Raw genomic sequence first — 16726 nt, 5'->3', positions numbered from 1 at the left:
ATTCCATTGTGTTTCACAGGACGTAGGTTACTGAATAATAACTGTACAGAAATTTCCTTGTGACGAAACAAACAACCGAAACTTCATAATGGAGGGCTGCGGGATGAAATGTCTCAAATACACCATGTTTATTTTCAACTTTATTTTCTTTGTAAGTAAAACTTCAACAAAGTTAACCGTTTTCTGACGAATTAGGATCAAAGAACTAAAGAACTGCCATGTATTATGACGTCATACAGTTGTTTGTAGAGTCACGAGACTTCACAAAGGGGCCGAAAATAGATTTTTTGTGAGAAGTGCGATTATGGGCCCAGACTTTACGCAAACAGTACTTTCCAATACTGAGTAAATGTAAACTAGTACTATTCACTGTTTTCGTGGTAGCCAAACGGTTAGTGTCAAATGTATTAATTTAGATGTTGAATTCCCAATACCAAAACTTGATTTTTTTTATTGTTTAATGTGCTTGTTGCTCATATTAGTGTTTTTAAACACAAAAATCGCATAGATCACACACACACACGAAATATTGTTTTAAAAATACTTCATGTATTCAGAGTAGTTTACAGTTTGCCTGTTATAGCGTCTTACATCTCAGTAACACCTTGATATTGTCCAACAGCTTGCAGGAGGAGCATTGCTGGGATTGGGAATCTGGGCAGCAGTGGATTCAGCCAACTTTATGCAAATCGTCTCCACTAACAGCGCTATATTCGACGCTGTCTACGTCATAATAGCAGTGGGGGCGGCCCTCCTCATTATCTCATTCCTGGGATGCTGCGGAGCAATCCAGGAAAACAAATGTCTGCTCGGGACGGTAAGTTGTGACCTTCATGTTCCTGTCAAGGTCAAACAATAAAAGTCTCCAACTTCACATGTCGCTATAAAGCCCAAAGTGACGTCATACTACAAAAGGCGTGTTTGAAACTGATCTCAATTTTACATTGGATATTTCGTTAACTTTTCAATACCTAGTTAATTTGGCATGTGCAATAATTTAAAACGTTTTGTTATGATGCAGTTAAGCCTTGAAATAAAAATTTTGCCTCAACCTAAACTTCCGTGTGTTGTTGACAGTTCTTCGGCATTGTTCTGATCATCTTCATTGTTGAAATCGTTGGAGGAATCCTCGTGTTTGTCTTTTACCCGAAAGTGACCGAGCAGATCGTCCAATCCATCAACCAATTCGACGACACTGCAAACCCGAAGAATGACATCACTGTCGCATGGGACACAACACAAACCCTGGTGCGTATTGCCCATAGCAACGTGACGTTGGTGTGATGTCACGCCCTGGATTACTTGAATAAGCTATATAAGTTTAAGTTATAAGGCACCAACACTTGCAGTCATACTTACTTTGTGTTTTTGTTGGTAAAAGTATAGAGTTTACTTTAACACAGGGGCGTGCAACATACGGCCCGCGGGCCACAGTCCGGCCCGCCAAGCTGTTTAGTGTGGCCCCCACCAACGCACTGATTATGATAAAAATGCAATTCTTCTGAGAATTTAGCAAAATTTTCCCCAAGGTTTTGGTATATCTCAAGTTGCTATACGTAACAAATATAAGCTTAATCGGCGTTTTCCAACCGGTGGATCATGCAGCAGTTGCAACTTGCAAGTAGCCTACTGCACCGAATGTGACGTAACAATGGCCTTTGTCTAGTAAACAATTGTTTTGTGCGAAAGCCAGTGTTGCGCTAAAACTCTATGTGTGGCCCTCGCTTGAGGTCCGGAATTGGTTATACGGCCCACCGACGAAAACTGTTGCACACCCCTGCTTTAACACCATCAGTCAACTTTGATACAATGCGTGAGAAGGAAAATGAACTAGAATGTAAATACGTTTGAGGTTGAACGTCATCAGTTATGACCGCAACACGTTTGAACTAGGCTTTCATAGCACACCAGGTCTATTAATGGCGTTATAACAAATTAAGTCAGTTTCCAAGCATTCCCACATGCCAAGGCGTAGGCTATAGAAAAATCTAGCCTTTTGTGGGATTCGAACCAACGACAGTCTCTCTACCAGCTGAGCTACACAGCCTCAGTAACGAACCCGTCGAAAGTCGAATCATTTTGGTTCATCGTAACATTCAGATGTTTTTCGTTTCCAGTTCCAATGTTGCGGATTCAACAGTCCAGGAGATTGGAGATTGAACACGGCGTGGACGAAGCAGCCAAATTATACTCTTCCTATGTCGTGCTGCAAGAGAGACCTCATCTCAATCACTGGAAACTTCACTGATTTGGTCGGGTGCAAGAATGAAACTGTGGGATCGTTCAACAACATCGGGTGTGAAGCGACACTGAAGACAGCGTACTGGATCGTGGGTGGAGTCTGCCTGGGAGTTCTTGCTGTAGAGGTGAGGACTTGTGTTGTTAAAAAGTTGTCTTACATGTGAGTTGTTGCTGCCATTGACATGGACCCCAAAGCAAGGACATTTTCTTAAACAATATTTTTTTCTAAAACACTGCCCTTCAAAATAAGGACAAATCTTAGAAATAAGGACGGTATGGCAACCCTATATATAAGCTGTTGCTGCCAAGCATAATATCTCTGTGTTATTTACCCTGGTGAAGGCGACTTGTATAGGACATCGAAATGTTAAAATACTGCCAGAAGAGCTTTATAATATTAAAAGCAGCCATCTTAACATTTATTGTGATTATTTCAAATCACAAACTTCAGTTAAGCAAGAGTTGATTTTTTGTCGGAAAAAATTGGTCCCGAGTAATTTTGTCGAGAAGTATTGCATAAGTTTCTAACGCAATATACCCTTAATGTATGACAGTGAAAACATTGAGCTTAAGTTTTGTCAGATTTTAGTCCAATGTGTTAATTTTCAAATTGTAAAGTTACCCATATTCATATGAAATGTTCCGGTTGCATTAAACGACACTGCCCATATGACGATTAAAGTTACAGTGTGAAAATGCTGTAGTTTGTGGATTTGCCGCAGTTGGTGTGTTGATATGATATAAAAAGAACAGGATTGTAAAACCTAAACAATGAAAAGCATCATTAAAACAGCTCTTTCACATTCTTTTATTGGCGACAACTCACTAAAATGCCTCTGGCTATAAGGCAGCCAGGATTATAAGTGCTTGTAAATTATATCACACAAGTTTGGAAAAAGTTATTTCCAGGTTTAATAGCTTTCTTATAAAAGGCAAACATATTTTGTAACATACAAACATAGTTACCTGATGGAAAATGTTGAACACTTTGTACCCTAACATCACCTTTTCTTTTCTTTCAGTTGCTGGCCCTCATCTTCACTTGCTGCTTGTACAGATCCGTGGACAAATGAGCACGTGACACAAAAACATCCGATCGTGACGCCTGTACATATTTTTCCCGCCTTAAATCGTGTATAAGTGCAGTTATTATTGCATCATAATGTGGTACCAGCTTTCGAATGTATTCACCGACCATAACACCCATTGTTATAGCCACTATACAGTTTGTGCAGTCATAGAAAGCCCTCAAACCAATGAAATTATTCGTCCATGTTTTGATTTCAAAGTTTATGACGTCATGTTTTGTCGCAAAGTTGAATTATTTTTGATTTCTATGTTGCGCCAACTTTGGCGACGTCATTTTGTTAATGTTATCCAAATTACGTTTAAATTACAATTGCGTTTATGTTACCTAATCCCGACCTTGCTCATGAGTGACACCTTGTGGAGAGTTGCTTGATGGTGTTTTACACTAATGACGTGCAATACAATCGCCATGCATGACCGGTTTTAGTTTACAACAACTCGAATTTGTTGATATTTTGTTGCTGAAGTTGCTTTGTTTAGAAATGAGACGCACAAATAAACTTTCAAACCGAAACATTTTGGTCTTTTACAACAAGTATTACGTCATAGGAGAAGTTGACATTGATTCGATTATTTATCTTCCTAACAAGTCTAATTATTGTCAAACAATACTCACGAACAATCGCGATTGTTACAAAAGAGAAAACTCTTCTGGTGTAACCGTTCGCCTACTCAACGCGAAGATCGAGTTACCTACGTCACAATGGGGTCGTCGCAACTTCATTGTGACGTAATGATAGCTGATGCGCCCTGGAGATCACGTGATTCGCGGATCGGTTGTTTTGAGATTTTGATGTGAAAAGTTTTCTTCGCTCAGTTGAAACTTCAGGACAACAGTTGGTTGTTTCAGGATTTACTAAAAAGCAATGGGAAAACCAGTTATGAGGGGTTTGAAAAAGTTTGGTAGCCTACAACAAATGTTAGTTTAATATTTAATGTTTGTCGGGTTCAACTAGGTCAGCAGTTTGTAAACCAACACAAAATATTGAAAAGTAGCTTACAGTTTTCACTACTGATACAGACAATAGCGTTTGTTGAAAGTTAAAACGTCCTATAGCAAAAAGATTTTATACAGCACGATGTTTAACAGTTAACGAACAGATTTATAACTTACCGAATTGGCCTGTGCAATTCTTTTACAGGTAAAAACGAAAATAAATAATTCGTACATATTTTATTAAAATCGAAAAATGGAATCAAGTTATATCAACGGGTTCCATAGAAACGCAGTGTGCTTTTTCAGCTTCTTAGTAGCGGTAAGTACAGCTATATTTGTGTACATCTATTAACTAATCGGCTCTAATCAGAGTGCCGTGAATTGGTTGAGAGAAAGTTCAAACCAAAAAATAGACAAAGGGGTTAAACCTCACTTTGGTTAACTTGGTATTTGTTGAAAAGGAGTAAACTGAAACGCATCACGTTCTTTTCAGAAGTAACTTATGACATCAACAAAATTATTAGTTTGCTGAACACACAAGGCCTGCAATGGGATCTAGACAGTGGTGGGATTCAAATTTTTTTTCAGCCTGTTCTATCAAAAAAGTCTTATTTTTCAGCCGGTTCTGTTACAAAAAGGTCCTTTGACAGTAACCAGTAATGCTAACCGGTTCGCTGTTCTCATAAAATTTTGTGAGACGGTTCTATAGAACCGGTGCAAACCGGCTGAATCCCACCACTGGGTTCAGGTCTCTAGCAAGGACCAACAATAAACCGCTTACTTGAAATGTTTCAGCTTGGTGGCATCGCATTGGTGGGGGTGGGCACATGGACGGCCATCACCATTCGTGAGTTCCCCAACTTGCTGGGTGAGGGAAACGGGATTTTTGTTGCAGTTCATCTCATGATCGGGGTTGGAGCTGCGATGGTCGTATTCTCTTTCTTCGGATGTTTGGCAGTTTGCATCAGCAGCAAGTACCTCCTCATCGCTGTAAGTCGGTTCTAGGGGTTGGGAAATTATTGTTATCAATATTTTACAAACACAGTAACTTATCAGCGAATGGAATAGTCGAAAAAAAAATTGTAAATTCAAATGTATTGTGATTTTTTTCATACTGTTCAATACAAACATGAAAAAAAAAGTTTAAAATGCCAATTTGTTTAAACCTTTGCCATACTTCATTTTTGGCCGTTTTTTTAATATCACTTAAGTTAGTACTTTAGAAAGATAAATTGGCTTTTATTTAACTTCGAAAGATCAGCTAATTCCATTTATCGATATACTGCAGTCGTAAATAATTCCTTGCTGTCATCCAGTACATGTGCATCATCTTCCTAATCTTCCTGGCGCAAATGGTCGGATCTGTTCTTCCATTTGTCTTCTTCCCCATAGCAACCGACGAAGCGCAGAACAGCATCCGTCGCTATGGCAACGATACCAGTGTCAGAGAAGGCTGGGACAGAATCCAAGGAGTGGTAAGTTATTGTTACCTAAAAATCAAGCTACAACTTTTTTTCGATAAAAGACAAAACAATAGTAATGTTTTTGTTTTAGATTGTTTTCACAACAATTTAGTTGAGGAAATCCCTTTAGCGAGTGGTGATTTTTAAATTTTTCCAACACGAAATTAAAATTACTTAAAAGTAGGCTTGCCATACGTCCCGGTTTAGCCGGGACTGTCCCGGTTTTAAGGGTCTGTCCCGGTGTCCCGCCCGGTTAGCCGATATGTCCCGTTTTTTTAAGTTTATGCAGCCATCCGGTACGTCTAATTGACTCTCACCTGTGTTGCTATTAAAAGTGGATTGTCTTGCTTTGGTTTGTTGTTCACTACATTCATTTTGATGAAAGTGGCATTGTTGCATCACTGTATAATTGTGAGTTGATTGTTCCTGCTTTCATTGGATAAGTATAGTTGGCTGCAAGATAGTTTGCTAGATTTGTGAAGCACTTTAAAGTGTGACAATCAGACTGCTAAAATTTTTCTAAAATGCCTAAAAGAAAATGTAAATTAACTAGTCAGCTCAAAATAGACTACCCATATATACGAGAGACGCATGATGACAAGGTTCACTGTGATCGTTGTCGGTCTGTTTTTTCAATTTGTCATGGTGGTCGATCAGATATCAAAGAACATTTGGAAACCAAAAGGCACAAAACTTCCATTGAGGCAGCAGCGTCGTCAACTCAACTGACAACATTTTTCAAAAAGGTCAATTCAAACGAATCTTTAATCTCAGCAGCAAAAGAGGCTACATTTGCGTTTCATACTGCTATTCATGAAGGGACTCGACACCTTGTCGTTGGTGTTTGAGCTTACAATCACTAAGATCGAGTCCAACCCGGTACCCAAACGGCAATGCGCCATCCTGGGTATACGTCTCTGAATAACTACCTTACCTACTATGATGCTTTACAAAGAAATGAAACAAAATGCTGGATCGAACGTGGCCCAGAATAAAAACGTTCGCGTTCCTGCTGACAACCCACAGAGCCCAGCAGGTTCGAAAAATAAGTTAGGCTCCATTGAACTCTGTAACCAGACTAAGATCCTTTCACTTAACATCGAGGGAAGTTCAATGCCCAAATGCGAATATCTTGGGAAAATCCTCCACCAACACAGAGTGGACATCGCATTACTCCAAGAAACCCACGCTACAGCAACATCACCGGAATCAAAGACCCGAATACCAGGATACACTCTTATTTCAAAAATCTGCCATGACAAATACGGGATATGCACCTATGCCAAAAACCCTTCTGAAGTGACAGGATTGCAATCAGTCTTAACATCCAACAACACTCACAGATCAGCAGTAAAAATCAAAGAACTAACGGTTGTTAACTTGTACAAACCACCAAACAAAGAATGGCCGAATCCTCCTCTCCCACCCTTTCCTCGCCCCACTGTTTACATTGGGGACTTTAACAGCCACAACACCGACTGGGGATATAATGAAAACGACAAAGCAGGCGAACAATTAGGACAATGGATAAATGACACAAATCTTCATCTACTATACGACCCCAAAACCCAGGGTACCTTTCATTCCTCAAGATGGAACAAAGATTATTCAACAGATCTATGCCTCGTATCAAAAAACGATAACCTTGATCCATTGCCAGCAACTACAGAAATTCTGCCCTCCTTTCCACATAGCCAACATCGGCCCATAATAACTACAGTTGGATTAAAAATTCCTATCATCAACTCCCTTCCAAAAAACAGATGGAACTTCGAACAAGCTGATTGGGAAAACTTTGCTAAAGCCGTGGGCCAGACATGCATCCATATTCCTCCATCAGCTCAAACAATACCCAGATTTCACAAACTAGTTTTAAAAAGTGCAAGACGCTACATTCCAGGAGGTAGACGAAAAAGGTATGTTTCCTGCTGGTCAAAAGAAAGTGAGGCCTTGTTCAAAGCTTACGAAGAAACAAATGACAATAATACAGCAGACCAACTATTATCATCGCTTAATAAAGACAGGAGAAACAGATGGATCAGTACAGTTGAGAATCTCGACTTCAAACACTCAAGCCGTAAAGCATGGGCACTTCTACATAAACTGGACCTTAATTCAACATCAAAGCCCAAAACTGCAGCTCCGATAAGTGCAAACCAAATCGCAAAGGAAATTAAACAACGAGGACACCATAAACCAAACCACACTTTTGAAAAATCTGTAAGAAAAGAATATCAACAACTATACCGCACATACACGGAAGATTCCAACCTGTCATCACATATACTAATGTCAGAATTAAAAGAGGCGCTAAAGCAAACAAAAGCGAGCAAAGCTGCTGGAATAGATGGAATTTACCCAGAAATGCTGAAACATCTAGGAAATAACAGTCTTCAATGGCTGAGGACCGCATTGACAGACATTATTCAAACTGGACAACTTCCCAAAGATTGGAAAATAGCAAAAGTGATAGCAATTTTGAAACCAGGAAAAGATCCAACCAACCCAAGCAGTTACAGGCCAATTTCTCTTCTATGCTGCACCTACAAAGTTTTGGAAAGAATCATACTTGCCAGAATAACGCCACTAGTCGAACCATTCTTACCCTCTGAACAATCTGGGTTTAGAAAACATCGTTGCACCAGTGAACAAGTCCTTGCTTTAACATCACACATTGAAACAGGATATGAACTAAAAAACACAACTGGAGCCATATTCGTAGATTTATCAGCTGCCTACGATACAGTATGGCATGATGGTCTTCTACTAAAACTAGCCAAAATAATAAAATGCAGAACCATGCTGCGAATCATATCAAAAATGACAGGTACTCGTCGCTTCTACACATGTGTAGGTTCCGACACCAGCAAAACTTTTAAAATAAAAAACGGGGTACCTCAGGGCTCCGTACTGTCCCCTACACTATTCAACATATACATCAGAGACATGCCTAAAACCAAATGTCTTAAATTCGGCTATGCGGATGACTGGGCACTAACTTATCAAGGAAATTGTCTAACAACGATTCAAAACCAACTCACAGCTGATCTCACCACTCTCCAGGAATACTTCACGACATGGTATCTACAAATGAACACCACTAAAACAGTGACAACTCTTTTCCACCTGAACAATCACCGCGCAAACCAACAACTCAATATTATAATCGATGGAAAGCAACTGCCAACGGACCCCAATCCGAAGTATCTTGGAATAACATTAGACAGAACTTTAAATTATAGACAACATTTGCAGAAACTATCAAACAAGATAAAAACTAGAAACTCACTGATCAACAAACTAGCAGCCACTAGATGGGGAGCAAGTCAATCAGTCCTGAGAACATCTGCCTTGGCTTTGTGTTATAGCGCTGCAGAATACTGTGCTTCAACATGGGAGCGTAGTACTCACAATAAAATTGGACATCCAACTGAACAGAACAATGCGAATAATATCAGGAACTCTAAAATCCACCCCTATTACTTGGCTACCAACAATGAGTGCAATACCTCCCCCACACTTACGACGCAGAGCATCAGCTATGAAGATGATACAGAATCTTCAAACACTTCCAGAGGAAATTCCCCTCACCAAAATTATAAGACAAGCACCAAAAACACGTAGACTAAAATCCAGGCATCCAATCTACAACTTAGAGACTGACAACACTTTCGATATGACTGAAGAATGGAAACAATATTGGTTTAATAACATGCCCGCTGGAGGAGAGCTAGTAGACGACCCAACAACTCCACTGCCAGGTTTCGACTTAGCACATAGACGTCACTGGGTAGCAGCGAACCGACTGCGATCAAAACACGCTCGCACTGCCCACATGCTTCAACGCTGGGGCGAAAGAACGAGTTCGGAATGCCCACACTGTGGAGCAAATAAGCAAGACACAGACCATCTTGTCCTAAAATGCCCCACAACCAAGTTACAAGGTGGATATCGGACAGTACATGAATGCGATACAGCATTCAGCGACTGGTTTCAAAATATATCCGATCACATCTAAGTTTTTTGAGACGTGGAAATCATACGACAATATATACTGCTATTCATGGACACAGCTTTAAAAGTTGTGACTGTACGTCCAAGTTGATTGCAAAATTGTTTGATCCGAAGTTTTCCCTGGCAAAAACAAAATGTGAATCAGTTCTTGTTAATTGTATTGTGCCGATGTTAGCGGCTGAACTACGGCTAGAGTTAGACAAGGCTAATTTTGTCACCGTTACAATCGATGCTTCGAACAGAAAAGAGATCAAACTTGTTCCAGTTGTGGTTCGTTACTTTGTGCCCGACTTGGGCTTAAAAGTAAAGCTGTTGGAGTTTAAATCACTTGGTGGTGAAACTTCTGAAATACTTAGCAACTACTTAGTGTCCATTCTTGACCAAAATGTGCTGAAAGAAAAACTTGTTGGATTCTGTGCGGACAACTGCAATACTAACTTTGGCGGTGTAAAAAGAAAGGGGTAAAATAACGTTTTCTTCAAAGTAAGGGAAAGCCTGAAAAGAAATATAATAGGCATTGGATGTGCTGCTCACATTGTTCGCAACTGCCTCCAACACGCAGTGGATACGTTGCCTGTGTGTGTGGAAAGTCTTGTAGTAAAAATCTACAAATACTTCCACATTTACACTGTTCGCGTTACCGAACTGAAAAATTTTTGCGACTTTGTCGAAATTGAATATCAGCGAATCTTGCAACATGGTAACACCAGATTTTTGTCCTTGTTACCAGCTTTGCAAAGAATACGTGATATGTTTGAAGCTCTAAAAAGTTACTTTAAATCCCAGGAAGGCTGCCCAACACTAATCAGAAGATGTTTTGAAGAACCATCGCAAGAGCTTTATTTGAAATTTGTCCACGGCTTACTGAAGTACTTCAACGAAATTATTTTGAAGTTGGAAAAGGAAAATGCCAGTGCTGTAGATATGGCAAACGTTCTGTCGGAACTAAAATTAAACTTACGTGAAAGGAAGGAGATCAGCTTCATTCCCTACCAGGCACTGTGTCTTTTAGAAAAGTTGGAAAACGCGGGGGAAGTGGATGGAAAAGTATTCCGTAAACAAACAACAGAATTTTATCAAAAATGCCTATCATATCTGGATCTTTATGAGGATGCTTATAAAGATGTGTTACCTCATCTTTGGATTGATCTAAAAGCAGATGAAATATCATGGCCTAGTGTTCTTTCATCGGCAGAGCACATTAACACCCTGTTTGGGATTCAGGTAATCAACAGCGACTCCCTTTTCGACGAGCATGTGCTAATCAAACGGTATCTGTCTCAACATGACAAAAACGAAAGCTGGAAAAAGAAATGTTGTGAAAAAAAGTGGGTCGAGATGTTTGCCTTCCTTTCAGAAAAAAATGTACTCACTCCAAACTTTCGAAAGGTGATGGAATTTGTATTTTGCTTACCAGGGACTTCGGCACCGGTGGAGAGAATTTTTTCCATTATGAAAAATATATGGTCTGACAATAAAAGCAGAATGTTGGAGCAGAATGTAAAAGCCCTTCTGACATGCAAAATTAACACTAATATGTCATGCTGCGATTTTTATGACAAAGTTAAATCGAACAACGAGTTCTTAAAAAAAGTCCGAGGTACAGATAAATACGACTGGACCAAAACGTAAATTGATTGCGTGTTTGCTTTTTGTGTTGCGTAATTCGGATATCGTTGTTCGTTTAAGTTAGGTGGTAGAGTAGTGGTTGAAACAGATTTTAGAGTAGATAAATAGATTTTAGCTTAATATTCCTCAAATTTATGGATATGCTAAAAAATGAATAAAATGTAATTTATTTGCTGTGTGATTGTAGCGTTTCGTTTGTGTCTGTAAGGTTTAGTGTGTTTGTGTACGGGGTATTTTTTGGACAGTATCCACCCCAGCCTTCCGCCTGTCAGTAAGTTTCATTTTCAGGATAAAAATCGTATCGTCTGTTTTTGATGTAAAAAATACCGCATGTTTATGTCGTTAAAAATGTTTGTGTTTTCTGCTGCGTTCGCAAATACACAGCCAGATTTTCTTGATTATGATCAGGTCAACCACCTTCAGGCAGATCGTACAGAAGAAGTCGCGACGGCGTTGTCTCATATCAGTAATATCACCTACTATGCTAACCTTTGTTCCCCCAACACAGAAGAAACTGGAAAAAAATGTTTGGAAGTGTCCCGGTTTAAAGTAAAAAAAATATGGCAAGCCTACTTAAAAGTGAACCATTAGGGAGATTTACATCAAACAGACCCAGAAAAAAATATTCTATCCACAAAAGCGGACGAGCATGTTGTCTGATGTAACAAAAAGTTTCATTGCAGTTATCAACAGCCTAAAATGGCATTAAAGCAAGAAAACCAATAATGAAACTATTTAAACCCAATCACTAGGAAAATTGAAACCTGCATGAAAAGATTACAATTAAGAAGCTAACATTCAAACATTCAATTGAAAAAAGGTCGTTTAAATCGTACACCACTCTACAAACGGAACTACAAGTAATTAAGTTGTCCAACCTGCAGCCTTGTGTAGTTTCACACTCCCGTCTTCCTCCGCAGTTGCGATGTTGCGGAGTTCGAAACCCGGACGACTGGCAAGTTCTTCCACAGTTCCCAACTCTTCCAGCAAGTTGCTGCTCCGATCGACTCACCACTTGTACCAGCTCATCCATTGCATCGTACGAAATCGGATGCGAGGAAAGTCTTAGAATATTTTTCTACGTCATCGGTGGAGTTGGGTTCGGGATTCTGTTGGTAGAAGTAAGAAAAATATCTTTGAGTTAACAAACTAATTCGGTATTACGCCTTCAATGGACCTAGCACACTATGATCTTGAAATTTCAGCCAATGTTTGAATAAGAATGCATGCCGATTTTTACGTCTATTTGGGCTGTTATTTTAATTATTAAAATGGTGAACAGATCCGTATACAGTGTTCCAAAGCTTGTTTAAGTTATTTTATTGTCTTTGGAGGTATATTAATTTGAAAATATTTTTCAGCTTCTTTCGTTATGCACAAGTGCGTACGCACTGAGGCAGCTCGTAAACGCATGACGTCACAAGTGATGCAAAACTACACGCCCTGGACACACGATGGCGCTGGAGTACATGAAGGGAATTTTTCGCCTTTTAGCTGATCGATTTTTGTGTTTCAAGCGTTTTTCGCAAATTATTTTGTTGATTTGTATTTTACTTCACTTACATTGTTTGTCTACGAAAACGTTTTAGGCCTACCCTCTTAACAATACAGTAGGAATATTTAAAGATGTGATTATGACAAAAAGTTGTTTCGAGAGACATTTTTGTCGCCAGCAGAACGTAATAAATCCGTAAAATACAAAGGATAAAGCAGAAAAAGAAGTTCAAATGAAAAGGATAAAAAAAACTTTCAAACTTCGCAATTCAGTTTTAGCGGCGTCTTGTTCCAACGCACAGTGGTTAAAAATGGAATGTTGGTTAAACAAAAGATCAACTCCTCTGGGAGATTATGAATATTGCATCGCTTCCACTCCCCGCATCACTGAGGTCAACAGAGGTCGTTGTGACGTAACAGACAGCTGCGGGTGGGGGGGGGGATTATTAGCGCAGATGATTCTGTTGCTTCGCACAACAGCAGACTGACAAACCTGTGTTCTAGTGTTGGAAGTATGAAGAGCTAGACGGTTTGAAACGCTCTGCTCAGTCATAACCAGTGGGTGTAATTGTAAAACAGGAAAACTGTTTAATCATAAACATTACTGCCAAGGTAGTGGTGTATAAAGACAACAGAGATTGTCGAAACGTCTGAACGATGTATTTTTTATACACCACTACCTTGGCAGTAATGTTTATGATTAAACTACTTTTCAAGTCCGTGTATAGTGTTCCTAAGGAAAACTGTTATTGTAGTTGATAGCTTGTTTGTTTTATTGTTTGGATACGTCGTTTTGCGTGTGTTTGTGTGTTTTCCTACATTAAGGTGAAGCAATGGTTGAATTGTATCAGATAAATGAGTTAGACTACAAAACAATATTTCAAGTCAGCTACAAATTGCTGTGAAACGTATTAAAAAGAAAACTATTATTGTGTTGTTTGTTTTATGGTTTGGATAATTAGTATTGAAGGGCTGCCAAGATTTCTTCTGCTATGATTTTCTGCATGGTTTAGGTTCAGTTGTAATGGAAAAACAAATTGGAATGCACGGTAATATTTCAAATCAGCTACAAATATGTGTGAAAACGTATTAAATACAAAACATTGCGACTTTTTATCAGAGCATTTTGCGCCACGATTAAACGGAAGTAATGAAATTACATTGAAACTTAATTTCCCACAAGATTTGGACGAGCACTGCGGCTTTCATCAGGTCGTCGCTTCACTTGACTTGAAATCGTCAACCGTTGCACAAAAAGGCGCCAAATTACAGTTCTGTGTTCCATTGGGAGCTCAACACAATGAAATAGAACACAAGCCATTGTGACGTAAAAGTCGAGAGCTCTCAACGCGTCGCGCGTCAACAGAGAAAGAGATTTAAGAACGAGCAGTTTGAATTATTAGGGTCCGCAGACAGAAAATAAGTTTCTCGAGTTTAAGTGAATTTTTATGTAAAGGTCAAACCAAACCCACGTTGACCTGGAGTAACCATTTAACCACGTGTTTATTGGGGTTATATTGGCGTAAACAGGAAGGACATCTCAATTTGGTCGCTGTCGTATTGAGTTGAGGAAAAGTGTTGGACAATGTTTTGCTGGCAGTTGTACTAATATACAGAAAACTGTTTGGTGAACAGTGAGAACTTTTTTAACGATACACATTAGTTAATTATTGTCTCTTAAACTTTATAAACGCTGTTTTTACTAAATCTGTAACTTTCAATTATGCATGTCTTACTGTGTTAATCCTTATACCAAGCAACTTTCAGGGTGCTCTATTGAGACAAACTAAAACATTGCCGTATATTTTACACTACTGATTTACTAAAGTGAATATTTCGAAGCCTTGCAAACAGTCAATCTAGGCAGCGCAGTAAGTTTTGCATGTAGTTGAAATCCAGCATTGGTTTTACGCAGGTTTGAAACCACCAACCTCAATCAACACAAACTCGCACTGACTTGTTTGCTCAAAAGCACTGCTACCTTCATAACTGCGAACAACTGCACAGTGAGTTTGTCACTTGCAAAGTGGGTTGTGAACGAGCTTCGTGCAGTCATCCGTATCAACGGGTGTCAAGTTAAGGTTTAATTAGGTTTTCCAACGAGCTTCGTGTTGCTAAAAGTAGCGATGTTCAGGTTAAATGTTAAGAAGCTTGTATTCATGCATTACTGCAAACCAGGTTAGAACTTAGAAGTCATCTATGTCATAGATTCTATGACTGCCCAAAGCGTTAGAATGTGCCATGCATGACTGCGGAAAGCGGGTTAATAGAAGACATGCATGGTTACGCAAAGCGGGTTTGGTAAGAGTTATTTATGACTGCGCAAAGCGGGTTAAAAGAAAGTACCAACAAGTGAAAGTTGATGCAATCTTGCCACATTCTCTTGAAATCACAAAACCGCGAGCATGGTGTCAACACTCAGCACAGCATATATAGGAAGTTCTTATTTGGGCTGATCGTGAACAACACCTCGTTGCTGGTTGAACTAGCAAGTTTGTGATTGAGTAGCGTGAACATGACGTCGACAATCCACTTTTTGCAGAGGAAATAGTTGAGCTGTGCAATTTATTTTCATTCCCTCGCTTCTGCCTCAAGCTCACTACGTGTGCACTCAACCGTGAACCACGTGACGTATCGATTTGCGAGGAATTTGTGGTAACGGTGGAAATGTCATTCACAGCAGGTTGTTGGGGGTGAAATGTGCTGCGACTGAGAGGGGAGAATAAAAAACAGGAAGTTTGTGTTTGTCGAACCCGACGTACTGTTGTTGTTGTGGCTTGTGTCTAGGTACAAAACAAAAACAAGGTTGCTGCCTAGTTTATTTTAGAAATTTGCATTCGAAATATTAAACTGCGGTAAATGCTAAGATTTTGAATTTACAAATTAGGGGCTCGTAGTTGTTTTATGACAGATTTTGTACAATCGTGCAAAGTTGTTGTTTTACTTTAGACAATGTGGACATAGCTTTGGCAGATCAGCGCTTCAAGTGTATTGATTTTCCTCAGGCGCCGTAAACCGCCAAATGCATTGTGGTTTGGTTTGCCACTTTACTAGAAACTAAAATCCAACATAAAAACGCTGTGAGCTTAATGGATTAAATTTTATGCGACGAAACTTTAATCTGTATACGTAAAGTATTTGGTAAAACTGTTTTATTGTAGTATATAAGCTGTTGCTGCCAGGCATAATACCAAATTTATAGAGCTCTTCTGCCAAATGTATTTTTATTCCGACGTTTCGACGTCCTATACACGCCTCCTTCTTTAGGGTAAATAACACTAAATGTCGATAAACAGACCAAAAAATACAATTATCAGAAGTGCTTTAAGGTTGATATTTCATGGTAGGTTGCTTAAATAAAGGTTGATTCGGTTAAGGTAAAGCATTCCTATTTTTACCCACACATTGAATACAAGCAGACCGCACAATAGTAATTCATTTGTCCTTAAGCCAACGTATTACTTGGCGTTCAGTGATGCTGAAAATTGGCCGGGCGTGATTCGGAACAACTCAGCCACCAAAGCACATTTCGAAGCTTTCGACACTTCAGACTAATTCAATTTCGCCGAGGCCCGTTTAGCTCGCATGACGTAATAGGTGTGAAATATTCATGAGCTGTAGAGAGCTAATGCATGTTGGGAGAGTGAAAGGATATTTATGTGAGCGAGAGAGTGTAAGTGTGTGTGTGTGTCGCCCAGCTCAGTATTTCAGCAATCCAGCGCTCTGGTCTCCAAGCAATGTTGGACAGTAATTGCGTTTGGGAGGTTAATTCAACAAGATTTGAGTCTTACAACAACATTGAGTCTGTGTGGGTTTTGTATTGCTGGATGACCGAAACTGTTCAGCCACCCCAGAGTAA

General features: G+C 39.4%; 2 protein-coding genes across 2 annotated transcripts; both read left to right on the top strand.

The window, feature by feature from the left end:
• LOC145232371 (tetraspanin-18B-like) lies at window positions 1–3844 on the top strand. Its single transcript, XM_080096982.1, has 5 exons — window positions 1–151; window positions 623–817; window positions 1078–1248; window positions 2118–2366; window positions 3264–3844. The coding sequence occupies exons 1-5, from the start codon at window positions 89–91 to the stop codon at window positions 3312–3314; spliced, it is 729 nt and encodes a 242-aa protein (XP_079953108.1). The 5' UTR covers window positions 1–88; the 3' UTR covers window positions 3315–3844.
• Window positions 3845–4157: 313 nt separating this feature from the next.
• On the top strand, window positions 4158–12998 carry LOC145233547 (tetraspanin-9-like). Its single transcript, XM_080098297.1, has 5 exons — window positions 4158–4586; window positions 5063–5257; window positions 5584–5742; window positions 12294–12494; window positions 12735–12998. The coding sequence occupies exons 1-5, from the start codon at window positions 4521–4523 to the stop codon at window positions 12786–12788; spliced, it is 675 nt and encodes a 224-aa protein (XP_079954423.1). The 5' UTR covers window positions 4158–4520; the 3' UTR covers window positions 12789–12998.
• The last annotated feature ends 3728 nt before the right edge of the window (window positions 12999–16726 follow it).

The sequence above is a fragment of the Phallusia mammillata genome, chromosome 6 (assembly GCF_965637545.1).
Source record: "Phallusia mammillata chromosome 6, kaPhaMamm4.hap1.1, whole genome shotgun sequence".
Taxonomy (NCBI): Eukaryota; Metazoa; Chordata; class Ascidiacea; order Phlebobranchia; family Ascidiidae; genus Phallusia; species Phallusia mammillata.
Note: the sequence above shows the minus strand (reverse complement) of the source record. Positions and strands in the feature narration are given on the sequence as shown.

Excerpts from the sequence above, each read along its gene's own strand:
- LOC145232371 (XM_080096982.1), top strand. The coding sequence starts at position 89 with ATGGAGGGCTGCGGGATGAAATGTCTCAAATACACCATGTTTATTTTC. Across the intron at positions 152-622 it reads TTTTCAACTTTATTTTCTTT|CTTGCAGGAGGAGCATTGCT; the intron begins GTAAGTAAAACT and ends ATTGTCCAACAG. Across the intron at positions 818-1,077 it reads ACAAATGTCTGCTCGGGACG|TTCTTCGGCATTGTTCTGAT; the intron begins GTAAGTTGTGAC and ends TGTTGTTGACAG.
- LOC145233547 (XM_080098297.1), top strand. The coding sequence starts at position 4,521 with ATGGAATCAAGTTATATCAACGGGTTCCATAGAAACGCAGTGTGCTTT. Across the intron at positions 4,587-5,062 it reads TTTTCAGCTTCTTAGTAGCG|CTTGGTGGCATCGCATTGGT; the intron begins GTAAGTACAGCT and ends GAAATGTTTCAG. Across the intron at positions 5,743-12,293 it reads GGGACAGAATCCAAGGAGTG|TTGCGATGTTGCGGAGTTCG; the intron begins GTAAGTTATTGT and ends CTTCCTCCGCAG.